Source organism: Aristolochia californica, unplaced genomic scaffold, assembly GCF_029961685.1.
Source record: "Aristolochia californica isolate CCGP_79_NKW_82.1479 unplaced genomic scaffold, dmAriCali1.0.hap1 SCAF_7, whole genome shotgun sequence".
Lineage (NCBI taxonomy): Eukaryota > Viridiplantae > Streptophyta > Magnoliopsida > Piperales > Aristolochiaceae > Aristolochia > Aristolochia californica.
Window position 1 is genome coordinate 7,599,428 of NW_027182268.1, and position 25,331 is coordinate 7,624,758.

Here is a 25,331-nt window from a genome sequence, read left to right on the forward strand (position 1 = left end):
CAGATCGATCTGTTGGGTCCGAAAAACTACCGCCTACAAGAGTGGACGGAAACACTTGGACAGATATAATCTCCACAAGAAAGAAATTTCGATTTGTCGGATCCGAAAAACTACCGCCTACAAGAGTGGACAAAAACACTCAGACAGATATAATCTCCACAAGAAAGAAATTCTCTCGCTATTGCAAAAATTTCAGTGTAACAAGTAAACCTTGACACATATGTATTAAGAGGGATTAACATATTTTAGATTGGTATAGGGGTGTAACCACAGTCACCCCAAGTTGAAAAACTGAAACAATTAGGTGAAATGCCTAATAAGAATCACCAATATTAGCACCATTGATACTAGAAATAATGTGACAATGAGTTATATTGGTTGCCAGCATTGTTTAACCAATGTGTATGGCCACTTTTGAGTGTTTAGTCAAATTGAGCCGAATATATCACGTTTGATCGTTATATGCCTAATTTAACTAGCATTGATAGATTCAATCCAACGCTATTGGATTCATATGGAGCAATGTTGAATATTTATTATACCCTTGTAACAACATTATGATAACTCACATGATTCACTATTATATCATTTCTCTCCCTCTCTTAGAATATAAGTGAAGTCAATGGTCAAATATTTGTAATTTCATGATAAAAAATTTTGATTGAAGTTGAAATAAATATTTAATTGTAAGTGGGCAGGTGATGCTGGTAGTAGTAGTAGTAGTCATGATACTGAGTTTCTAAGATACACCTAACCAATTTAATAGATTTGTCACTTTGGTAGGAGTAAACTCTCTATTTCTTGAGCAAGAGACTTGATCAAGGGTGTCCATTCCACGGGTATTGCGACTCGTTGGGTAGACTTGGATTTGGGAGTGGTTGCCCTTGACTTGCCCTAGGTCGCAAGAGACTCGATTCGACTTGGTCACATAGAATATCATATGAATGGATTATCCTAATTCTATTTTATACATAAGCATGTTTTAGAAGTCTTAATAAAATCTATTATATTCATTTACCCTATTTACTCATGAAAATTATCCCCCATTATATTACCCTAATTTCATATTATGCGATTTTTTTAGTACAAAAAATGGGATAAAATTGACAGCTCTATTGAAATTAATTGGACCGGTTGGTATACACATGAATACGAATTATGGTATGAGATCCGGAGATTCTTTATCTACGTACATAAATACCTCCTGAATAAGGACGTCATACGCGGACTTGAGGTACTGGTCCCCCTCTCTTCTAGCGCATAGGGCGCACCTGCGTATTCATGATTCCCTACAGTTGGCTATGGCTCTAAAGCCGAGAGATGTGACCCGCGGGACAGCTGCGTGAGGTCACGTGTCAAAAAGCGGCAATGGAGCACCATCGCATGATCCGATGACGCGATGATTGGCCGGGTGGGAAAAGAAAGACACGTTGGATTTCGGTAATGAGTGGTGGGCGTATTGATGTTAACGAAGATGCTTGCCCCGAGTCCATCGGATTTTTGGACCGACGACCTGAGTCAGGAGTTTGGTTCAACTCAATCAATCTGACTCGGATTTTTATTTATTGGAATCGGTCCCGAGTTGAATTACCAATTCGGATCTACATATTAACCTTAATTTGAGGTAGAATGTAGAAAGGTATCAAATTTTAAGGATTCCAATAGGTACCCTTTAGAGGGACACCCCACCAAGTACCAGGTGCTATAACATTTTTTGCACAATTGGCACGAAACTCGGAAGTCCACTCGTGCCAGTTTCTAGAATTTCCAGGGTCAAAACTGACGTCATTTCCTTCTTTTCCCACCCCCTTTGGCCGGCTGCGTTTGACGCTCCAGAACACTGTCGACAACGCAATCTACGCGTCTCATTGAGATCCGTTCTCACCTGAAATTCACGTCCACAAGCACTTCACTAATTGAGTGGCTAATTACTGCGCCTAAATTGTAATAACTTATTAAATACCCTGATAGATGCATTAATTTCATTTTAAATTAATTTAATTGTGATAAATTAGAATTTAAGTTTCTTTTGCTTGAACTCGCAGGTACATCTAATTAAACTACGTACTCGGGGGAAACCCCTGAACGTCTCAGGTTAAGATAGTCTCGTGGTTAGAGTCCGGTTCACGAATTTAAGCGACGCACCGCGTAACTGAGGACTAATGGGGATCAAGAACGAATGGGGAGAAGACACGTGGTAGAGCCGATGCTGTCGTCGTCGAGGATTTAAATTGCAGAGACGGGAGGCCTGGTGTCTTCTTCTCTTCTGAAAGAGAGGAAAGAGGAAGTTTTTTACTGGTCTGCCGGCTTGGGCGATCTTTCTATTTTCCGTCGTCGAATAGTGATTCTTGCAACGACATTCTCGGCGTGACTTTGTGTTATTTTCTTCTCTGTTTTCGGCGCGTTTGGATTTTTGTCGTTCCCACGGAAGGAAATCGTTGAGCGGAAAAGATCGATTAGTTGGGTCTGCTTTTTTCCGTCGTTCGATCTATCGTGTGGGGGTGTTGGACGGGGGAGATGGTTTTATCGTGGGCTTGCTATTTGTGGAACCGTGCGAGGTCGGTTGGCCTCGCGGACAGGTGGAGATTATTGAAGCTTTGCTGGGTTTCCTGTTGAGATCCAGGCTTGCGCGGGGTGATCCGAATCTGAGGTTTTTGTGGTGGGAAGTTTGAGGAGGCTGCTCGACTCCTTAGGGGTGGGATTTTTTGTGGTTTCGGAGGATCGCGGGATTTCTTTTGGAACGGCAAATGAAATGAGTACTTTGTTTCGTCCTTCCAAGAGGAATTTGAGGTAATTGGATATATCCAATCCTGTTTGATGCTCCTGTTTTAAGTTCTGTGTCGTCTCTGAATTTGGTTCATTGTGTGGCGAGTTCTTTCATTCAGTCTCTTCAAATAGGGAAAAGGGGAAACATCTTTCTCGTCTGCATTATTGGTTTGGTGTGGTGTGACTATTCAGACATTTTTCTTGTCTGAAATCTGAATCGATAAATTTTTATTTGTTTCTCTTTTTATAAAAAAAATCCGTCAGTTTTCATCTTCGATTTCGTTTTTAGTTCCGATAACGTGAATCTCCAGGAATTATGCTCTTCATTTTTTATCGCTTTATGAGAAAAAAAAAAATCCTTAATTTCCGTCATTCCCGCTCGTTTGGTTATTAAATTCACAAATTCGAACTCATTCTTCAGAGAATGTTCTATAAACTGATTCATAAATCCCAACTCCCCAGTTTCCGAGCTTAATCGTCTTACGAAGCCCTAAAACCTCACTTCCCCTTCCGTTGCGTCTGCCTCCTCATCCATGGGTTGTGCCAGCTCCAAGCAAGGACGCTTGGACCGGAAATCCAAGGGTCTTGCCACCAGAAGCTACTCCATGCCTCACAATCCCCCAAGAGTAGCCGATGGCTACCATGTAGTGGCTCTTACCTCCACCACCTTAGGCTCTCTGAAGCTCGAGTCCCTTGAACAAAACCCTGTCTTCAACGGGGCTAATGGGTGCGAGAAAATGGAGAAAAGGGAGGGAACTGAGCCAGCTACAGACTTCTCTAAGGAGGTTTTGCAGGCCAAGACGTGGTCCAACATGATTGAAGAGAAGATTCCTAGAATTCCGAGAACGCCTACTCTCACCCCACCAAATGAACCCGAAATGATCAATGCCTGGGAGCTTATGGAAGGCCTGGAGGATTCCAGCCCTTTTCGGATCGCTGGTGGTTTTGGCTTGGAGCGCTCCTTCTCATTTCACAGTGCGTATGATCGTCGGTCAGATATTGAAAAGAAATCGAAAGAAATGTTCTCTATTAGTAGACCACAGAATGGTTGTTTCTCTCCTAATCCAGCTGCAGATGAGACGATTACAAAATCGAAATCAACGTCTCCTTCTAGACCACAAAGTGGGTATTTCTCACCAAAACCAGGATGGCATAATGCTGATTCAGTGGTCACAGAGTTTGATCCAGAGCTCATCTCTGCATTCCAGAAAGCACTCGAAGAAATGTCCCCCAGTAATGGGTTTTCCCTCAGGTCACCTACGCCGGAGAAAAGTCCAGTGGTGGTGCCATCCCATTCAAGCAACGCCTCCGAGAAGACGAGCCTTGTTAAAGCCAGAGTCAGTGATTTTCAGAAGAAGATAGATTCGAAAAAATTCATGGTCGAGCAGCCCTCTAAGTGCCCGCCCCACGGCGAGGACAAGGTGGTCTTCTATTTCACGAGTTTACGAGGGATAAGGAAAACATACGAAGACTGTTGCAGAGTGAGTTTGATCTTGAAGGGTTTTGGAGTTCGAGTCGACGAGAGAGATGTGTCCATGCACCACAGATTCAGAGAAGAGTTGGACGAGATCTTGGGCGAAGGTTCAAGGAGCTTGCCGCAGCTCTTCGTGAAGGGCAGGTATCTGGGGAGTGCTGATGCTGTGAAGCAATTACATGAGGTTGGCGAGTTGGAGAAAATTTTGGAAGATTGTGAGTTGGTTGAGGACGGTGCTTCTGTCTGTGAATCCTGTGGTGACGTCGGGTTCATAAACTGTGAGACCTGCTATGGCAGCTGCAAGGTCTTCTACGAGGACGAAGAAGAATACGATGACGAAGGAGGTGGCGGAGGAGGTGGTGGTTTTGAGAGGTGCCCGGACTGCAATGAGAATGGAATCATTCGGTGTCCCGCCTGTTGCCCATACTAGATGGTTCCGAAGTACTCCATTTTTCATACTAAATAACAGGATTATTCTCTGGTTCTCGTGTTTGTATTTGCTTGTTTTTCAAATTGTACAGAGGAGAAGAGTGTCGATACTGGGAAAATGCAAACGACGAAATTCCATTGTGTGAGTGAATCATAAACAGAGTTTCTTTTCATCACTATACGATTTTGTAAGGAAAAACAGAAGAAATAATGCTAGAAAATGCAAATTTTGTTCCTCAATCCTGTCTTCCTGTCACACTTCCCATTTTCCACTGAATATTTTAAATTTGAAGCTTCAGAGTGCTGGCCCAAGGATCTGCAAAAACTGGACAGACCCATGTAGGAATTAATGGGTTAAGTGGTTGGATCTCGCCGACAGCAACCACATCATGTGGAGGCCATTAAAGCCATTGAATTGAAGCAAAAGCTGATACGCTTTCTGAAAAGCTGTGTAATAATATAAAGAAAGGAAGACGGAAGGGAAGATTGAAGACCCTCCTTCTATCTGAAAAACAGGAACTCTTATCACTCCCAAGGAAAAAGAAAGGGAAAGTAAAGTAATTCAATTAATATAAATAAATAAAACAATTAATAATTTAAATTTATTTAAAGTGATGATAATGTGATTTTTAATATATAACAAGAATATTAATTTTTAAATATTTTGAATTAAATAGCATAAATTATAATTTTGATACAACAGATTAAATTCATAATTACTTTGTATAATAAAATAATAATAATATTCATATATTTTTAATCAATCTAATTTTAAATATAAACTAATAAAAATAATTTTTTTAAAAAAAGGAAAAAAGAAAAAGAAGAGAGAAGAAGATGAAAAAGAAAGACCCAATGAGTATATTGTAGCCCTATACAAACCCAACGATCGAAAGTGAAATTCCAGCCTGAGAGATGGAATTTCATATTCCGTTTTGGTAAGAAAGGAGGTATTCACTTTCTCTACATTCTAGGTTAATTGACCTTTTGAAACCAGTGAATTCTCTCCTTACGTTTTTTTCTGCAGACTACGTGGAGGAAACGTAAGTTTAATTGCAAGCACGTACAGAATAATTGCAGAAGACAGGCAATGGTGGTTGACGATGCTGATGTTTGCAGTCCGCGGTCGTCAACCCTGTATTTTTGCCTTTGTTTTGTTTTCCAAGTTACGCCTCTGGATCTTGCCAATGTTCCACTGGAGGGAACCTGCTTCTCAGCTTTATGTCCATCTTAGCATAAATTTCCTGATCAGAACCGTGACTGCTGCTCAATGGTTCTACACAGATCCAGCTACGTGTTCCTGATTCGAGAACATAAAGCCTTTACAACTGCTCCCATTCAGGCACCTGCATGGAGAAACCCAGAATCTTTCGCGCTCTCTGGGTAGCAATTCTGGACCAAGGTTCTCCTCACATTGGCTAGTAAAAGTGGACCTGAAGTTGGCAAAGCTAAATTCGATGCCATGAGATCACACCAGAATATGTGGGCCTTCAGGTGGTGGTGCAGCTGCAATGATGTTTCCAGACCACCATTTCTGAAACTTCAACTTTCCCATTTCTCCGCTCGTAGAGAGAAGGATCAGATCCAGTTCAGAATTTCTAGAGAAACAAAATTGTTGCCAAAGTTGAGATGGCCGAGTTGGTCTAAGGCGCCAGATTAAGGTTCTGGTCCGAAAGGGCGTGGGTTCAAATCCCACTCTCAACAAGTTATTTTTTTTAGGCATTTTCAATCTTCAAATACCTTCTTTTGGATTCAGCAAATTTCATCAGCTTTCACGACAACTCGTAATTTCGTAGTAAGTCTGCTAAAATTAAAATCAGATTCATGTTTAAATGATCAAGCAAACTTATGAGGTGCTTTTCAAATAATAACTAAAAAAGAATTTTTTTTAACATGCATTTGTGTAAAGATTATTCCCGCTAACACTCTCATTGAGATCTAAACCAACACAAATGAATAATAGATAGGCCCAACAACACAGTATCTCCTGCTCTGCTTCTATGTTTCCAGGCTAAAATTGGATCTAAATCCATCTTTAAAAAGCAAGGTCGTGATGATATCATCTAGATCCCTTATCCAACCAACCCTTGATAATAATCCTGATTACACTTTCCCTCATGTCTAACCTACATAAACAAACACGAGCATGAATAATTCTAATAAAATACATGTTCTGGTCTGATATCACTTTCAAGTTGCATCCAAGTCCTGCCATTGGAATAGCTAGAGCTAGTCTCCTCCGATCACTTACGTGTGATTCACCCATCTAGAGAGAGAAATTTCAGTTTGCCATAGAACCTAGGGTAATTTATATGAGACAATATCAAGTGTACTCTTAATCGGGGAGAGCAGAAGCAGAAAAAGTTTACATAACACGAAAAACGAAGAATGAACGTGAAATGTATTTGTATTCCATCTGTCTCAACTTTGGCATGTACAGAGAACCACCTTATCTTTACAAGATCGATACAGGAATAGCAAGCAATTAATAGAGGTAAACCTTTAATGCGGACAAATTTTACACTAACAAAACTTATTACCTAAAAATTAGTAATAGAATGAAAAAAAAAAAAAAAAAACTGGTGAAGGAATGAAAAAAATGAATTGGGTAGGTGATCATATATAAACGTTTTGGCAGAGCAAGGACCTCAGGGGTGAAAACCTGAAGACATGTAGGAATTGCTCGAAAGCTTCGGTAGCTTCAAAAGTGCAACAATGCCAGCTGCCAAGGCAAAGATTGAGGCCAGAACGAAAGCGGGGTCATTACCTCCACCAAAGAGAGCATCCCATGGGCCAGCTCCAAGAGACACAATCATCTGCAAACAAATTGTATGTCACTCTGTGGGCAGCTTTTATCATTGGATAAAATGCAGAGAAAAAAATGCAAGTTTCAAGTGATCCCACAATTTTTTTAGGATCAGAAGAGACTCGTCCATCAGGCTTCTGATGCAAATCATTTTATACAACATTTACCATGTCTTAGTGTCAGTTTCGTTTTGGTGAGAAGTCATGCAGCAGGGAACTTCATATCACATGGACAATAGTGTAAACTGTTGCTTATACTGACATCCAGAATGAGTCCTTAATGCATCCCACAGATATGTTTCACTAGTATTGCGAGCAAACTATGACTGTCATCTCCCCTTAAAAGTTTGAGAGAAAGGGCCTGAGATCAGGTCTAGGCTCATGTTCTATAACAAGAAGAGGCAACTGGAAATACAGGAACAGCCCCTAGTGATGGACTCACATGATAAAAGATGACTCCTTATCCTAAACCCTAAACCCTAGTGATAGACTTTCATGATAAAAGATGACTCCTTATCCTCTTTAAAGTTGCAACAATTTTATCAGAAAGAAAGTATAAAAATTTTCTCAATTCAGAAGAAGTCAACTAATGAAACTGTACTAGCTAATATCCTAGAGTCCTTAACACATACCTGAGGAATGACGATAGCAAGATTTAGAACGCCAATAGCCAAACCTGTTATGACATAAAAATATCAGTCATTGCAACAGAAAAGAATCAAGTACCAAAGAAAAATCAAAATAGCTCTGAACAACCCAAACCTTGTCCTCCTCCGGTGTCTGCAGTCAATTCTGCTGTCAGAGAAAATGGAACACTGTATGTGATCTGCAAAGAACCCAAGAGTCACTGAGCTGATTCTAATGGACATTCTGCAGGCACAGAGGAATATTAATCAAGACAGCAGTGCTGATAAACACTTACAGAGAGAGGAAACCCGAGAAGTGAAAAGACTACCAAGGCTGCAATTCTGGTTGCTGCACTCCCACCAATAACATCCTGGATGTTTTCAGAGAGTTTACTTATAATTGCAGTGCTTGCCATACAGATAAATATCATAAAGTTGCTAGCGGCCCAAACTAATCTTGAACCAAATTGCCGACACATTGGTTCAATGAGAAAAGAGCTGATCCCGAGCACGACCTAATAAGAAAGCCAAAACTTTAGTATGCAAGGGAAAGTTGGTAGTCTCTTTATTAATTTGGTAAAACGATGAGAAAGAGAAACAGAGCAGATCAATTTTGAGTTGATCCTCTTATAATCTCTAGGATATCTCAGGATTAATAGAATAATCTTTCTTACTGTTCTAAAAAAAAGATCAGTTATGAGTTCTTACTGAATTCAACAGCAAACCAAATGCACCTTCTCTGACACCTTTGTCATAAGCAGCAACTTCAGATGTGCTACCTTTTGGATCTCCGTCATAGACTTCCCGCCCCATCCAATCTGTATCAAAGAGGAAAAAGGGGAACCATGCCAACTGCATTGAACCAAATATTAACTTGAGTTTCAAAATAATAAAATATTCCTACAAAAAAAATCAACAAGAACAACGACTAATGCTAAGCATTTGCGCTAGTGGACAACTAATGCAATGACTGATCATGGCAAAAGAGAAAACTGGCAGAACTCCTTACCCAGGTAAGAGCCATGACAGTAAGCACTGAATGCATAGCGGGTGGTAAATGCCTCACGCTTGTAAGAATATTGACCAAGACAGCTCCTGGTCCATCCATAAGAGCTTCATTCTCATTACCTCTAGTTTTCAAATCAAGATGCACTGGATCTTGGACAGTCATTTTCTCTGCCCCTGCCTTTCCAGAGCTTACAGGCGACTCTTCAACTACATGTTGTTGACGACCATTTAGCAAAGGAGCAGAATCAGTTGATTGATTTGCTTGCTTATCAACAAGAGGGACCTCCTTAGCAAAATATAGGGTGGCAAGAGTACAAAGTGTGAGGTAAAGCTGTGAACAGATTAGAAGATTGTTAGCAAATGCAGCTTCCAGATTTTAAAGACGTAATATTCCTTTTTCTTTAGAAAAAATTTAATAGGGAATTGTTGCAACTGAGACTTGAATCTCTAGAAAAGGAATGATATTGAAAAATGAAGTACTGCCCATGACTGGGGCAAGGTGAACTATCAATTAGAAACAAATAAACTTTTGATTTAGGAGTGAATTGGTTCCAGTGACGAGGTTCTAAATCTCAGTGGAACTATTCCAAGGTTCATGCAACATTTTGAAGCATATACTAGCCAAACAACCTATAACAAATTAGAACTCCTAGTTTTCTTGTTGAAACAGAAAAGAACAAGTTTTCAAGTGTTTTAAGTAGATTGCCATGAAAAAAGCAGGGTAACAGGAATAAGAAATCACCATTATTAGATGATCAGAAACAAAAAAAAAAGTAAAAAAAAAAAAAAGAGATTGCTAGAAAATGCAGCAATCAATGCCCAGAACCACCTACAGACATCATTAAGAGAACCAAAAGCAAAAATTAGGAGACCTAATAAATAAAATAAGCATAACCATAGAAACTACACTTACCAGGGACCCCCTATATCCCCTTCTTTTCAATATCACAAGTGAAGTTTATGCTCCTTTTTGCAAACCCATACAACAAAATGAATGGGTAACAAGTTTTGACTGGATGATACAGTGTTTGCTATGGTTCTCTCGAAGAGGTGCTTGGCCTAAAGGCTCTTCCCTCACTCTATGAGGAAGCATCAGGGAGGCAAGCAAAATGGTAAAATCAGGAATGTACGGAATCTGTATATAGGTTGGATGGGCTGGTGAAAGTGCTGGGGTGCAATATGCTGGATTTCCCTTCTAGCTATCTGAGTCTGCCTTGGTTTCAGGGCCAAAGGCTCTTCCTTCCTCTATGAGGAAGCATCAAGGCAGAAAGTAAAACGGTGAAATCAGGTATGCATGGAGTCTGTATATAGGTTGGATGGGTTGGTGAAAATGCTGGGGTGCAATATGCTGGATTTCCCTTCTAGCCATCTGAACCTGCCTTTGTTTCAAGGCCACTCCAATGAAACTCTTAGGAATCCAGTCCTTGAAAGGTTTGAAAAGTAGCAAGCTTCTAGGGAAGGACGGTTTCTCTCCTTAGCAGGAAGAGTAACCATGGTTAAGTCATCATTGGCCGGGTTCCCTATTACTTTTGCCTGACAAGCGTTATTGACAAAATTTAAGATACTCAAAGAAAATTGCTTTGTTGGGGCCCCCGGGTAAGTTCCACTACCCTCTAGAGAAGTGGCAGGATGAAGGCTTGGGCCTTAAAAAACTGAAGCTCATGCATGAAGTTCTTCCCACAAATTGGCTATAGAGCTTCGCCCTTTATCTTCATAATGCAAGCACAGACTATCTGATGCATGTGAAAATCACTACTAGAGGTCTATGCGTGCAACATGTTGGTGGTTTCAACTTAAACCGACTAAGTCATCAATCTTTTTGTTTCTTTCAAGTCAATTTTCTACAAAGCTAGAATTCACATGAAAAGTTTCATTGATCACAATTACCATTATGAAGCCTTGTCCCAACTTTGTTGGGGACACAAAGTCCACATATGCAATATGATGCATGTGAAAATACTACTAGAGGTCTATGCATGCAACATGTTGATAACTTAAACCGACTAAGTCATCAATCTTTTTGTTTCTTTCAAGTCAATTTTCTACAGAGCTAGAATTCACAAGAAAAGTTTCATTGATCACAACTATCATTATGAAGCCTTGTCCCAACTTTGTTGGGGACACAAAGTCCACATATGCAATATTAAGTATTATTACTTATATACAGCAAGATGGTTATCCAGTGCCATATTTTCTTTGACACAACCCTTTCCATCAGAAAACAAAAATGGATCATCGTCTTCAAAAGGAGAAAAAAAAAGAGTCAAAGTAAAAGCAGTGTACAAGAGAAGAATTATGGTGGCATCAATTTATGAACAATATAATTCAGCCTGAAAAAACAGAGAGAAGCCAAGAAGCATAATCTTGATAAGATACTCACTACAGCAACTAGAAAAGCTGCTTTGAGATTTCCACATGCTTCACAGCAAGCTCTTGTCTTCAAAAATGGAAACCATCTACAGAAAATGATCACCTTTTAAACAATCTAGAACGTTACAATTTTAAAAAATGCATGTTAAATATGATTGAAAGCTGCATGCCTGAATCAATAAAGGAACACTCAGCTACTTAACCTAGCAAAGCTGAAATCAGAAGATCCAAAACATCTATAACTCCACTAGATTTACATGCTGTTCCTAATCAAAGAGCCTCTTTAATAGAATGACTGCATACTAATAAGAAAATATGCATGTCTATGTTATAACACTAATACCTCAAGTTGTGCACGAATAGCATCTATAGATGACACAAATTTAAGAAAACAGCTCAAACAACAAAATACAGGGTTTTTATGATTTGTGTAAAGCTTCTTGTTTGTCAGAAAGTATTAGACAGTGTATGCATACAGTAAATGACAAAGAAGAGTATGTCACCTGTGCCAATTCCCACTAGCACCAGCAGAAAAACCCAGGATGTTCCCAAGAGCCATCCATGAAGCAAATATTGCATTTGAAAGATTCTTTTGATCAGCTCCTATCAAGACATTAGTCAAAATGATTCAGTCCATTTCCCACTGAGGTTGCCTAAACCATCTTTCCCCATAAGATACCTTTTATTCTTATTTTTTAATATATTTCTGGCCGGAGAAATTTATATAAAAGAAACAGCAAATTCATGGTGCTGAAAAGACAATTTCACCTGAGAGATCAGCCAGAAGGGCACGAGCTGGACCCTGCAATTTCCAGAACCAGAGAAATTCAAAAATCAAGCACCATAAAAGCCGACTCAACATAGAGAAACATAAAAATGAAGTAGGACTAATTATCTTACTTGCACAGTATTGTTTGCAAGATCAAGCATCCAGAATCCAATGACAAATATAATTGCTGCCGCCGTTCGAGTTCCTTTGTAAGTGCTGTAATCATAGAGGAAAAAGTTGTCAACAAACATGTCCTGCAACTTTTGCTAAATACACAAATGTATAATAGCAGAACAAAAGCAATCACCTGCAGTGCTCTCTTGTATCCCCTAATATGTATCCTATGTCTGCAGAAAATCCAATTATTGTCACCTAGAGTACAAGCCACTTATTAAATGGTCACAATGACAAAAACTACAATTAGCAGTTTAAAAGGTCGCATGAGATCCAGTAACTCACAGCAACAGAAATCATGAGAGACCCAACCAAAATAAATGGCCGTCGTCTTCCATATTTAGAATGGCACTTATCACTCCAAATACCTACACAAGGTTGAACCTAAACAGACATGGAAAACACATTAGTAGCATAATTGACAAAGAACTACAAATCATATTGAGGGGAAAAAAAGACTCTGACAGATTAAAAGAGAGAAACGGCATTATGCCACAGGTATGGAAAAGGATGGAAAAAGAAGCCTAACAGTTTCTTCTGCACTTAAGTATTGGTTGGTTCAATTACATACCACAAGGCCTGTAATGGGGCCGCAAAGCCAAATGAATGAGGAAAATGCATGCCCTATTCCAAGCGTCTGAAAAATAAAGAGTGAAAGAATGAGAATCAGTAGAAAATATTAGAGCAAAGAGTAAATGATTTTGCTCACAACCATATTAAACCAAGGGACAGCTCCACCACTGAAAGCACAATTACAACCACAGCACAGCATGATTCCATTAACCATGCATTTGACCACAATCCAGAGAAGGAATGGTCTAACAAACCTAGTCTTTTTGGCAGTGGATGCACCACAGTATTGGCCATCAGCTGAATATTTGAAATCATCATACAATCATGGTGATGCATTTTCAACTTTCAGTCCTTTACTGACAAAATATACAATCTAAAACCTAGTTAGGAACGCACTCAAAGCATCATACTATCATGCTGTTGCATTTTCAACCTTCAGTCCATTACAGGCAAAATATACAATCACTAGTACTTAGTTAGGAAACCACTCCAACAAAAAAGAAAAACAAAAGCTGCTGACATAAAGTTCTTAAGCACACTGCAGGTGCGTGCCAGACTTCAAAAGCTTTTCATATAGATTAATTAAAGCTCCCACATTGCATAAACATCTGGTTCGCTTGAAAAAAGATAGTATCTAGTGGCACGTTCCACGATGAATGAGCGGCAATACTTTTATAAAAAAGTACTCACAGCCAAGCCTCTGAAAGTACAAAATGACAAGGAAAACGATAACAGACAATTGATTGAATTTCACTTTATTTTTTTTTCGTTTGCATTTGCAATTAACTGAACGACCAAGTTGTTCAAACTGAGACCAGCGTAAATTGCAACTGCCACAATTAAACTTCCTAACAGGAACCATAGCTTTTCCACTCCAGCTCCGACAATTCAAATTCACATACTATCAACTGAGATTTCAACTATAAAAATTGTGCAACAAAAAACATTGAAAATAATAAAAAATAAAATCGAGAGGGAAGGCCCGGACCTGGATATAAGGCGTCAAAAGAGAAAGCTGCAAAGCCCAACCAAATTGAACGCCGGCAGCAATCATAGAACCGAGAATTAACGTCTTTAAGTTGCTAGGAGGAGTAGCGGAAGGAGATGAAGCAGCTGGAGAAGAAGAAGAAGAAGAATCCATAGAAGTGGTTACTCCGTTGGAGGTCTTAGATTCGGGACTGATCTGGTCAGAAAAGCCGAATCCGACCAATTCGACTTCATTTTGCTTTAAATGTCTGTAAGGGACTCTGATCGAAACCGAATCCATCTTTCGTCTTCCACGAGTAGGTGAGTTCATTGAGCTGATTCCCCTCCCATTTGGAGGTTCTTCGAGGAATTGTTCACAGATCTCGCAGATCGGGAATTTGGGGGTAACACAGAACAGTGACAGATCTGCATTCGGGGAAATTTTGGAGGGGAAGGAAGCTATCAAAGAAAAATCAAATGTCAGGCTGTGTCGTTTGGCTCCCGGTCGCTGCGTTCCCACGGCTCGGTCGTTATACAGACTCGGGGTAAGAAAGACAAGTGCCACCAAGCCCATATTTACAAAGGCCTAAGGATCAAGGGCGTACGTATTCGTATATCGGCCGATACGCCTTAACACCTCGTATATGGATCGATATATCCGATTATAAGATCCTCTATACTTATAGAAAAATTAAAAAAAAAAAACATATTAAAAAACTAAAATTTTGATAATATAGTGAATGGGTGATTAATTAGGTTTGTAAATTAATAATTTCATAAATAAAAATTTTAAATTCTACTTAAAATCATGATAAATCTAATAAAAACCTATAAGAATGAAAATAATATGATTAATCATGTTAATATATTAATTAATATATTATTAAATTATTTTTAAGCAACTATTTTTAAACTAAATCATCACTATTTATAAAGAGAGGTTTTTTTACTTGCATACAGAGAAAAGAATATTTATAAAATAAAATTTATTGGAAAATAATAAATGGGTAAATTAATAAATATTTAAAAAATATTAATATTTTTATTTATGTTACTTTTTTTATAACAGAATAAAATAGTAAAATAAATAATTAGTTATAATTACCATTCTTAGCGAACCGAGCTTGCAGATTGAACCGGGTTTAACGAAGTCTTTGAAGATTAAAAAGTTGAACAGACCAACAGACCGGACCAGTGACGTGCTCCATGTGGCCAGGTGGCGCAGCTCCACCTTGTGTGTCGCCACTTGGCTTTGGTCCGGATTTTAGACATGCGACCCGGAGGAAAGATTAAAACACCAGGAAGTCTCTCTCGCTCGTCCTTTTCTTCCCGATTCCGTCGTTGAACTGCCATGACTGATCTCATCACATTTGCAGGTTTCGCCAATTGGGTTAATTAAATCAGAAAACACTACGTTCCATTCAGAAACAGAACCCAATTATTTTGAGCATTTAACTCACTAAAAGGCATAAACTGTCTCCCATTATATAAGATTTCAGTTGTAACGGTTACCATCATTAGTACATAATTTTTTTTCTGAATAGAGTACTTCAGCCCAGTAGTCTTTTCTTCAACTCCGGTTGCTGCCATGAGTAGCCAAATCAGCAGCCATTTTAGAAGCCTTCATTAGAGCACCAGAAACCCAAAGGGCACCGGAGGAGAAGTAACTACTATTGGCAACAGCGGTAGCAGCAGCCACTGCAGTCCTACCGGTTGCAGATGCAACAGCTTTGGTAGTATTCACAACATGGAACCTTTCGTCAACCGACTTAGCGGCCTCCACTCCGGCATTGATCTTATCGGTGAGCCCAATCCTCTTGCTCAGTTCCGCAACTTTGGCAGCAGCACTAGCTGAGACATGATGTGATTCGTCGAAAGCTTTGGCTCTGCTTAGTGCATCTTTGCCAAGAACGTATCCTTTGGCTACCATTGTTTTGACAACCTCTTGTGCCATGGTGACGGCTTCTCCGGTTGAAGATACGAAGTGGGAACTCTGTGAGATGGCCTGTAGATGAGATTTCAAGGACTCAGCCGAAAAAATTTTCAATGTAAAACATACTGAATTTTTTTCATATCTAGTGTCTAATCAAATATGGTGCATTTAGATTACAGTTAAGATAAGTAGAAACTAGTGACCCGGAAGAACAAGAAGGATGGTTTACATTAGAGTTTCTAGGATCAGTGTCTTCTTCAATCCTCCATGTCGGTCTATCCCAAAAATTAGTAACTTCATACTGCCCCCAACGAGAAATAGAGACTTTCTGGTCTACAATGGTTGCTCCCTACACAACAAAGTAGATAAAACTTCGGTAACAAAATAAAGTACATCAGATGTTCAACTAGATTACTCACCTATAGAACTAAAAAGAATGAAAGCAAGGTTTAAAGCGGTCTCATTGAACTACTGAAAGAAGTTGATGAATAAAACAGTTGATAGCATAGGAGAATCAAAAGCTAGCCTTTTCTTGATCATTCGAGAAGTAATAACTTAAACCATAAGTGACTACCCAGCATGCCTTTCATGAACTCAAGAAATTGGATTGCTAGAAAAGACTTCCCTCAATAGAAACCATATAAAACAAGAAATTGTGAAACTAAAACAAACTTCGGTTACACAAATGAACTTATACAGGAAAGAAGATTTCTCTCAAAAGAGCACAAAAAGCTTACAGTGAGCAAGACAGCAGTTTCCAAGGCATGAGGATCCCTGAATGTTACATAAGCAGTACAGGCATAGGCTCCTGACCTGTCCACCAACAAATCATCACACTGATCAGGAACTACTAGAAGGAAGCATCTGATAATACTACAATAGAAACCAGGGATACTCTGCATCCACGATCCTCTCAGATCTTACAAACTTCAAACTATACCTGCCAAATGCCATGTTACAAATTCAATGGTAGTTATGCAAGCTAACAACCATGGCCCCTGCCACCAAGTGCCCTCTCCTATATTTTGCTACACCATGCAGCATTTTGACAATTCATTTAGATTCCTCTTCCGAGTGGACTGAAACATACAGAAGTAACAAAACTACCCACAAAACATTTCTAGTTTTCTTATTGAGTGGTTCACAGCTTTACTGCAAATACAACCAAGGCTCAACTGGTTCTCAGAGTTGTCAATCTTTTATAGTCCCAAGACACATAGTCACATAAATGGAATGTAGACAGAGAAAATTAAGGATATTTCAGCCATCACCAAAATTATCCATTTCTGGTGAAATGTTAGTTTGCAAACAACAAGAAAGTTATCTCACCACTGCAACTCTGTTCATTACATTCCAGTTTAACATTATGCTCCTGTCATCTATATCCATTGTATAGAGTGAAGCCAACTCCAGCCCTTCCTTATTAAGAGTTCAAATTTACTGCCTTCTCCTTCATCTGTATGACATCCCCTCTCTCTGACACATAAAGTTTAAACACTTAACAGATCCAAATTAGAAGTGGCTGATAGGAAAACAAACAAACAAACCAGATTGAGGACAGAAACCCACCATAAAATTTAAATAAAATACCAGGATAAAGTTCAATAATCAGAAAATGAATACTCTTTCATCAAGAGACAATAACCTGTATAGATGAAACACTAAAGATCTGCATATTTACCTGACAATTTCAACATGCTCAATCACACCAGAGAATGTGAAAAAATCATAAACATCCTTTTCTGTTGCGTGAGGCGACAGATTAGTAACCTCAATGGTGTATCCGATTCCACTCATTGATATCCAAACTATAAAGCTCGGGATGATTTTCCTTCACCTGATACAGCAATCAAGAGGAGAAGAAGAGCATGAATTAGGTGTTTAAGGTAGGTAACTTTTCAGGAGAAAGGAAGAAAACGACAAAGAAAGACAGGCTTCGGTTACAGGGGTTGGACTGGTCATTCCGATTCCTATATGGTCGTAATTGTATACATGGTGAGAGCATATAACAGTACGCAGCTCACAAAGTGATGCGAAATATAAGTGCTAACTCGATATAGTTTTGGGCAAAAATATCGACACAGCCTTCCATATTTAGCCCACCATGAAGACTCTAATTGGATTCTCACAAGTAGTGAATCACACAAGAAAAGATTTGCACTTTCGCGTTTCGTACCTTCACACAACTTTCTCTGCCAGAATGAATTCCTGTGGGCGGCGGAGACGTCCTAGTTTCTTCTACTAGGTGTCATTCCAAATTTCTGAACACCCAGATGGAAGAAAGCAGGCAAAGGGAAGAGAAAAAAACACAGCACGGGACGGCAAAATGGTGTTTTCATATGACTAAATACGGACAAAGCCTGAAGCCTGACAAGAAATGAGGAGAGGGGTGGCAAGAATGACAAAGATTAATATTAGAACAAACCCAAACTAACAATTCCCAGAATCCTCAACTCTATACAAAAGTTTCTCCAATTTATTGTACGAAGACACAAACCGCTTTCTAAATGACCTCGAGCGAAAGCTCGGTAAACCCAGAAACGAAATACTTTGCACTCGCAGAAACGCAGAATTCTGCTATAACCCAGAGAAGAAATAACTGAAAAGTTCTCAAATTTACCATGTATCTGCTAATAAGCATAAATCGACGAATTTGAAGAGAGAATTCCTCAGTGACTCGCAGAGGAAGAAAACACAACAAACGACTGTTCTCAATCCAAAACTGAAAGAACTCGGAAAATTGTTTGTAATTGAACAGAAAAAATTGCAAAGCGAGTTTACCTCTACTCGTCGGGACGAACCGAGCGGAGGAGATAGAGATCGAATTTCATAGGCGACAGAATTAGATTCCTTCAACTTCTCGAGTCTTCGACAGTTCGGCCATGCTCCTTGCGTCCGATTACGCCGAACTACATTCAACTGTTTAATTAATTAAATTAAATTCTTTCTGGTGGGCCCAAAATTTCCAAAATCATGTCCATCTATGGGTGGGGGGGCCATGAAGATTCTCATTGATGTTCGAGTCAAGATGGATCTGATCAGGCCGTGAATGCCTAAAAAGGATCTAAGTTGGATAGGATGGATGAGGGACCACTTCACCGTCCATGCATCTTATTGTGTGCCATTGATGTGACATATGGGCCTGAAAATGGGCTTGGTTCAGATTGGCCCGTATAAATTATCCAATTAATTAAGAAATCAAGGTGGTCCACGAAGGTGTCAATGCGGTCAGGCTGATGCCCCATGTACCTCAATAGATTGTTATTTTGTGTCATGACTTATAAAGCCAGGTACAAATAAATAACCCACATGAAATTAATTATAATTTTAATACTATTACTCAATATCATCAAAATTAATTATATGGATGAGTAATTTATGTAAATATATTACTCTATATAAGTAATTTTATACCAATTTTGAACAAAATTAAGTTGTTTTTATGAAGAAAAGCCATGATTATAACAATTAAATGAGATTATTATTTAAATATCCATAAAATATCACATAAATACTTAATTTCATTAACTTTCAAATATAATGTTGGTTAGAAATATAGTTCAAAATTTTTTAAAGATTTATTATCCTTATTTAATTCATATAACATGGTTCTATTTACATAAGTCATCTTTGGGTCATCGAAGAGAAAAGGGAAAAGTAATATTACTAATGAACCAATGACTCGTATTGACTCTGATTCACTTTGGTTCAATTGGACTCAACTTGAATTGAATTAATAACATTTCGACTATTGAAAGAATTTTTTTATTAATTTTAATACAATACAAAGTAAATTTTCTTAATTTATCATTTTTTGAGAGGGCAATCACATTTAATTTCATATTTTTTAAATAACATAAATTAATCAAAATATATCTAAATCTAGTTTTTCTTGCTTTATTTCATTTTTTCGTAACAAATCTTAGATACATGAATTATCGACTTTTATATTCACTAAACTCTCAAGCAAAATAAGTCTAATTTTAAATCCTTAATTTTTTTATATTTTAAATTTCCTTAAAGAAATCGATTATCAGCTCTACTTATTTAAAAGAGAAAATGAGTTCCCATGAGGAGGAGGGGAACTCTTGTAATATTTCCATTGCATTAAATCAATGAGGTAAATAAAGGCAAATACCTAACTTAAAAAAGTGCATTGCATGGTTTTCATTTGTCGAGAAAATTGAAAAAGGCCGGATACATCTTTCTAGACTTGGATGGCCAAACTATCAAAAGACCCTTTTTATTGTTCCTTGTAATGGAATTGAGTCCACTTCAAATAGAGCACAAAACTAAACATACATATCAGACAAGCAAAAGACTATGGCTTCCCTTTCGGTTTGAAAAGCTTCATGGTTTGCTTTTGTTCATGCCAACACTTATCCTGATAAACCATTACATCAGTTGGATGTTGACCTTGATCATTATCTTATGCACTAAGTTGAACTGTATGATTTGGACAACTGAAATGATATAAGAAGGTATGGAAGAGACTTACATAAAAAAATCAGTGAACATGTTTGCTCAGGAGTCCTTGAGACATGTCTCAGTGTGAAACAATAATAGTGTTTGCCTACTTATGTGGGTCTCATGTGAATGGAATACGGATTTAGTTAATTTTAGGATTTTTTTATGTAAATAAAATGATTTTTGCCTCACTTTGTAGCACAGTTAGTTTTAATTTTTATTTTTTGTTGTTTTTCAATAGGTAGGATATTTATAAAATTATCATTCGCTATGTTACATTTAAAGTCATAATTTTCAACTCTATATAATTACTCAAAAATTAGAAAATTATATATATATATATGTAAAAGATATGCACCAACATGAAGAAAAGGAAATAATGTTTAAAATATAAGAGTTCTAAATATCACTAACAAAATTTTGAGAAAAATTAATATTGGGAGCCCATTTGTTTGAATTAGTTGTCAAAGACATTACATGATTACAAGTTTTACTAATATCAAAGGTCAAGCAATGGCTAACTATAAACCAAGGCATTAGACGTCGAGGCAATCTATATCAAGTAATCGAATTGATCACTAAACTGACGAGATTAATTATTCATGTAGATTGAATAAATTAACTAAAATATATCTTTTACCCCCATCTTTTGGATATTTTACATTAACTATCTGTACACCATCCAATCCTCATATTGATCATAGTATGTTGTTTGGAACCAAGCACATAGGTATATATGTGGTTGTGTGCATGTATGTATTTGTTGTGTACATTTGAGGATATATGTATTCTTTACCTCTAGTGAAGAAGCAGTTATTCATTTTTGTAGAACATAAAAATTCATTAAATCCAGAATTAATATTTAATTAGGATAATAGTTCCTTTCTAATGCTAAGGAAACATAAAAACATCACCTATTGCTAGATAATCCAAAGTGATGCAAGCATAGCAAATACACAAGATATAATTAATTCTTCTATTATTCTTATAGGGGGAATAATGAAAAAAGAACTACAAAAAGAATATATAAACATACACAGTAACAAAATTGAATACAAGAAAATTAATTTATTAAAATTTTACTAAAAATTCTTATTATTTTTTATCGTAACAACAACAAACATGACCATTGAATGGCACCGAATAAATTATATAATGTTTAATCAATCTCTAGGGTTAAAGTTACATTTGTAGATTGTCACATCATCATACGATTGTTTGTTGTTGTTTGTACTTTTGCCTGTAACTATTCGTAGACTGTCACATCATCATACGATTGTCTGTTGTTGTTCGTGCTTTTGCCTATAACTATTCATAGACTGTCACATCATCATACGATTGTCTGTAGTTTGGAACCCAAGTAGTTAGGTATATGTGTACATTTGTGTGTTAGTTGTGTCTACATGTGACCATGTAGTACATGTCAGTAATACTATCAACGCACTAAAATATGAGTTTGGTATGAGAGGCCAAGACAACAACATGACATGTTGCAACAAAATCCAAAGCAATACAATGCATTAGCAAAAGATGAATAAAATATAGTTAATTCTTCTATTACCTTATAGAAAACAATGAGAAAAATAAACTCAAAACACATAAAAAAATCGTCACACGGAATTTATTTTCATTAATGTTTCAATAGCAAATAAAAGTCCCTAAAGGGCACCAACTAAATTATATAACATTAAAACATTCTCGAGGTAAAATTATAGTATATTTGTACTTTTGTCTGAAACTAATTGTAAATTGTCACATTCTCATATTGATTGTTTGTTGTTTGGAATGCAAATAGTTTTAAGTGTACATTTGTGTTTGTGTGTGTACATGTAGGGTATTGAGGGGTTCTTTCGGTTCTTTCCTATATGTACATAACTCCTACCAAAGAAACCATTTTTTGTCTTCTGTTAGAAGCCAAGAAAAAAACATGGCATGTTGCTAAAATATTCTAAGTAATGCAAACCTTCTAGCAAAAAAACACGAGAAATAATTAATCTACCTATTACTCCAATAGAAAAAACATGAAAACACACACACACACACACAACACAAAAAAAAAAGAAGAAAAAAAAGTCACTAGGGTTAAATAGTATATTTTATGTTTGTACTTTTGTTTGCAATTGTTTGTAGATTGTCACATCGTCGTACTGATAGTTTGTTGTTATGAATGCAAGTAGGTATATATGTGTGTACATGTGTGTGTATGTTTGTGTCTATTGTACATAACTGCGAACATGCAGTACAAGTGGGGATGTATGTTTTCCTTCCTCTATGTACGTAATACCAACCCAGGTAAACCATATTTTTAGTCTTGTGTGACTATGAACTCTCAAGACAAAAACATGACCTACTTCAGCAAAATCCTAATCAAATGCATAACATTAATAATAATAATCTTAATAATAATAATATTTGTAGTAATAATTGTTACTCTAGAGGAAAGTATGACAAAAATAAATCAAAAAGCACATACAAAAAATTATAAGTACTAGAAGCAATTTTCCTCTTACTAAAAAAATCAACTAAAATTTTGGCTACGTTTTTGTTTGTTGTTGTTGTTGTTGTTGTAACAATACAGACGGTCTCAGAAGACCAATTAACCTATTCAAAATAAAATTAGCAATACATGAAATCAAGAAGGAAAAAATAGAAGAAACAAATAAACCTCCTATTACTCCAATAGGAAACAATGACGAAAAAATAAATGAAAATATTCAAAAATCCTAAAACGAAATTAGTCCTTCCACAGTAAAAAATCCAAAAAGGGAGTGAACACATTCTTGTGTTTGGTATGGAATTGAATCCTCTTTGAGCTTATTTTTTTAATCTCAAGCCATCTTTTGGAAGAGACCCAATCCTGGAACTGGCGTGATTGAGGGCTTTCACTTTGGTGGAATTTGTCCCAATGATCACATTCTCCATGAAATCGAATTGAGAAAAACATTTAAGACTAAGGCCAGTATATCATTATTGGGGAACCACCACACTTGCTTGATTTTCTCAATCAGTTTTGTTTCTTAAATCTTGAGCTTGGATTGAGGGAAAAAAGGTTGTTCTTGGTGAACCCACGCATGCTCTGGGCTTTGAAATTTTTGACCTCGAGTTTAATCTTGTCAGATGTTTTTTCTCTTTTGACCGATTGACCTCTTTCTTGGGATTTTGTGTGGAGAGACAAGAGCATGAATCTCATTGTCGTTGAAAATAGGAACAGAGATTATGGCCTCCCTTTGTCTTCTCTCTCTCACTAATTTCAGTTATTAACAACCAGACAAGAACAGTCTTGTAATGGATCAGCATTCAGCAGTTTACTCCAATCAAGCCGCCCTATCGCTCTTAGCGTTGGTGAGTGCGATGATTCAAGGTGGGAGTATTAGTGGAAATAGTTCCAAATAAAGATCATTTAAGCTCGAGATGATTTGAGCATGGCGTCTGCAGTGTTAAGCCTAGTTCTTCCACGGTTTAGTTTTATATGCTTTCAGATAGTCGACAAAATCATTTAGTTTGTACCCCGTTTGTGTTATTCAGATTTGCTATCAGATAATCAAAACAATTTTTATTTTCTTTTACACGAATTACTGGATCTTTGGAGTTGAGAATTATCTTCATCAGGGTTTGTCTCATCGGCCTGGTAAGAGGTGAAGAATTAACCAGAGGACCCATCGTCTGCACTTTAGGTCTTCCATTATTGATTCTGCTTGTTTCATCTGTCTTCTTATCGACAAGGCTCCTACCCATGTCTTTCGTTGCTGAAACGAAAAGCTGATTCGAACCGTGAAGCAATTTGCTCGACTCTAAGAACAAATCGTTCGGGACCACCCACATGGTCTGGATTTCCACCATCCGACAGAATTAATCCCTCCATGAAGTGAAACCGAATTGAGCTCCGGTTAACACCTGCTGCTGCTGTAACTGGATTTTAAACTATCCGCCGCATTCATGGGAGAAGCTATAGGCTCGGCACCCAGTAGTAGGCTTTTGCATAAGCTCGATGTTCTCTCGCTGTCACCCCGTTTGTCAGCAGAGCCACAGACATGAGTTTGATACTGGGGTTGGTTGTGTTTGCCTGCTCGGCAGGCCATGCTCGGTGGGTCATCGTGTTTCAGAACCAACATTTCTAACATTACTTCAATGATGCGGCCTTCTGCTTCCTGTCCATCCCTGCTCCTAATCTGTACTCCTGATTCTGTTCTTTTTATCATCAACTCGATTCTGATGTGGAGTTAAAAACCAAGATAATGGAAGAAAAAGATCTGGGTTCATGACAATTTGTTCTTCTGAATCATTTTTTACTGGGAGCGAGCTGTTGCAATGTCAATTCAACTAAAAGCCTTCTGAAACTTTTCCAGATCTTTCCATATTACTCGATTTGGCTTGGTTCTGTTTATTATTCTCACAAGGATGAAAAACTGAAAACGATTCTGTGGTGTGTTGATCCTGTATGATCATTCATGACTAAAAGTGAGAAACAACTTTATATCGCCTGGTCGCTTGAAGAAAATTTGGCTTGGACATGGAAATATCTGTTTATTTAAATATAATATCTCGAGAAGTGGGTCACTGAGCTTACTTAAATCATACTACAGGTTTCAGTTGAAGTAAGACAAACTAAAGATGCTCCTACTAATCTGTGAAGAGGATGAGCTGCAAGTAACAGACAAGGTAGGTCTGAAGTCTGGAACTATAATTCCTACTAGAACACATCCAGTCCAGACTTCTTGCTGAAAAAAACCCAGAAAACAAACCCTTGTTTGAGATCTTTGCCTCCTTCCTTCCCTCTGGTTTTCTCAAGCAACTAGAAGAAGTTGTACTACCTGCTACGTACTGGGTTTGGGTTTTGAGCTTCAAGTTGCATGCCTTAATGAAGAGAAACTGGAAAACCCAATATTACATCTCTGATTTCATTTTAAAGGTTACTTCAAGTACAAGTTTTAACTTCTTTGTGTAAAAACTGATCATAATCTGTACCGTGAA

The 25,331-nt window shown here is 37.7% G+C and overlaps 3 protein-coding genes and 1 non-coding gene across 8 annotated transcripts; 2 read left to right on the forward strand and 2 right to left on the reverse strand.

Annotated features, from left to right (window-relative positions):
• Window positions 1-2,282: 2,282 nt before the first annotated feature.
• Window positions 2,283-4,885, forward strand: LOC137936025 (uncharacterized protein At5g39865-like). The gene has a single exon (XM_068780516.1). It carries the CDS (start codon window positions 3,300-3,302, stop codon window positions 4,668-4,670), a length of 1,371 nt encoding a protein of 456 aa, XP_068636617.1. The 5' UTR covers window positions 2,283-3,299; the 3' UTR covers window positions 4,671-4,885.
• Window positions 4,886-6,292: 1,407 nt separating this feature from the next.
• On the forward strand, window positions 6,293-6,373 carry TRNAL-AAG (transfer RNA leucine (anticodon AAG)). Its single transcript has one exon. It is a non-coding gene; the product is annotated as a tRNA-Leu (tRNA).
• A 696-nt stretch (window positions 6,374-7,069) lies between these two features.
• Window positions 7,070-14,480, reverse strand: LOC137936024 (sucrose transport protein SUC3-like). Of its 2 annotated transcripts, XM_068780514.1 has the most exons (14): window positions 13,983-14,480; window positions 12,993-13,058; window positions 12,707-12,805; window positions 12,555-12,619; window positions 12,379-12,463; window positions 12,247-12,280; window positions 11,982-12,081; window positions 11,489-11,564; window positions 9,110-9,439; window positions 8,809-8,952; window positions 8,397-8,615; window positions 8,237-8,300; window positions 8,107-8,150; window positions 7,070-7,485 (listed from the first exon to the last, which is right to left on the reverse strand). In XM_068780514.1, the coding sequence occupies exons 1-14, from the start codon at window positions 14,289-14,291 to the stop codon at window positions 7,318-7,320; spliced, it is 1,803 nt and encodes a 600-aa protein (XP_068636615.1). In that variant the 5' UTR covers window positions 14,292-14,480; the 3' UTR covers window positions 7,070-7,317. The 2 variants fall into 2 exon arrangements, with proteins under 2 accessions (XP_068636615.1, XP_068636616.1); XM_068780515.1 differs by lacking the exons at window positions 7,070-7,485; window positions 8,107-8,150 and having other exon boundaries at window positions 8,257-8,344; window positions 8,430-8,615.
• A 921-nt stretch (window positions 14,481-15,401) lies between these two features.
• LOC137936683 (binding partner of ACD11 1-like) lies at window positions 15,402-18,780 on the reverse strand. Of its 4 annotated transcripts, none has more exons than XM_068781507.1 (6): window positions 18,675-18,780; window positions 18,070-18,260; window positions 17,575-17,730; window positions 16,631-16,706; window positions 16,123-16,242; window positions 15,402-15,965 (listed from the first exon to the last, which is right to left on the reverse strand). In XM_068781507.1, exons 3-6 carry the CDS (start codon window positions 17,688-17,690, stop codon window positions 15,531-15,533), a joined length of 747 nt encoding a protein of 248 aa, XP_068637608.1. In that variant the 5' UTR covers window positions 17,691-17,730; window positions 18,070-18,260; window positions 18,675-18,780; the 3' UTR covers window positions 15,402-15,530. The 4 variants fall into 4 exon arrangements, with proteins under 4 accessions (XP_068637608.1, XP_068637607.1, XP_068637606.1 ...); XM_068781506.1 differs by lacking the exon at window positions 18,675-18,780 and adding an exon at window positions 18,514-18,668; XM_068781505.1 differs by lacking the exon at window positions 18,070-18,260.
• Window positions 18,781-25,331: the final 6,551 nt, after the last annotated feature.

Bases quoted from the DNA above. Each gene is read 5' to 3' on its own strand.
- LOC137936683 (XM_068781505.1), bottom strand. From the start codon at position 17,690: ATGAGTGGAATCGGATACACCATTGAGGTTACTAATCTGTCGCCTCAC. The intron at 16,243-16,630 runs GTAAGCTTTTTG...TTTGTTGTGTAG, and splicing joins AAACTGCTGTCTTGCTCACT to GGAGCAACCATTGTAGACCA. The intron at 15,966-16,122 runs GTAAACCATCCT...TCTCATCTACAG, and splicing joins CTGATCCTAGAAACTCTAAT to GCCATCTCACAGAGTTCCCA.
- LOC137936025 (XM_068780516.1), top strand. From the start codon at position 3,300: ATGGGTTGTGCCAGCTCCAAGCAAGGACGCTTGGACCGGAAATCCAAG.
- LOC137936024 (XM_068780514.1), bottom strand. From the start codon at position 14,291: ATGAACTCACCTACTCGTGGAAGACGAAAGATGGATTCGGTTTCGATC. The intron at 8,616-8,808 runs GTAAGAACTCAT...CTTTCTTATTAG, and splicing joins TTGGTTTGCTGTTGAATTCA to GTCGTGCTCGGGATCAGCTC. The intron at 8,301-8,396 runs GTAAGTGTTTAT...GGTTCTTTGCAG, and splicing joins TTCTCGGGTTTCCTCTCTCT to ATCACATACAGTGTTCCATT.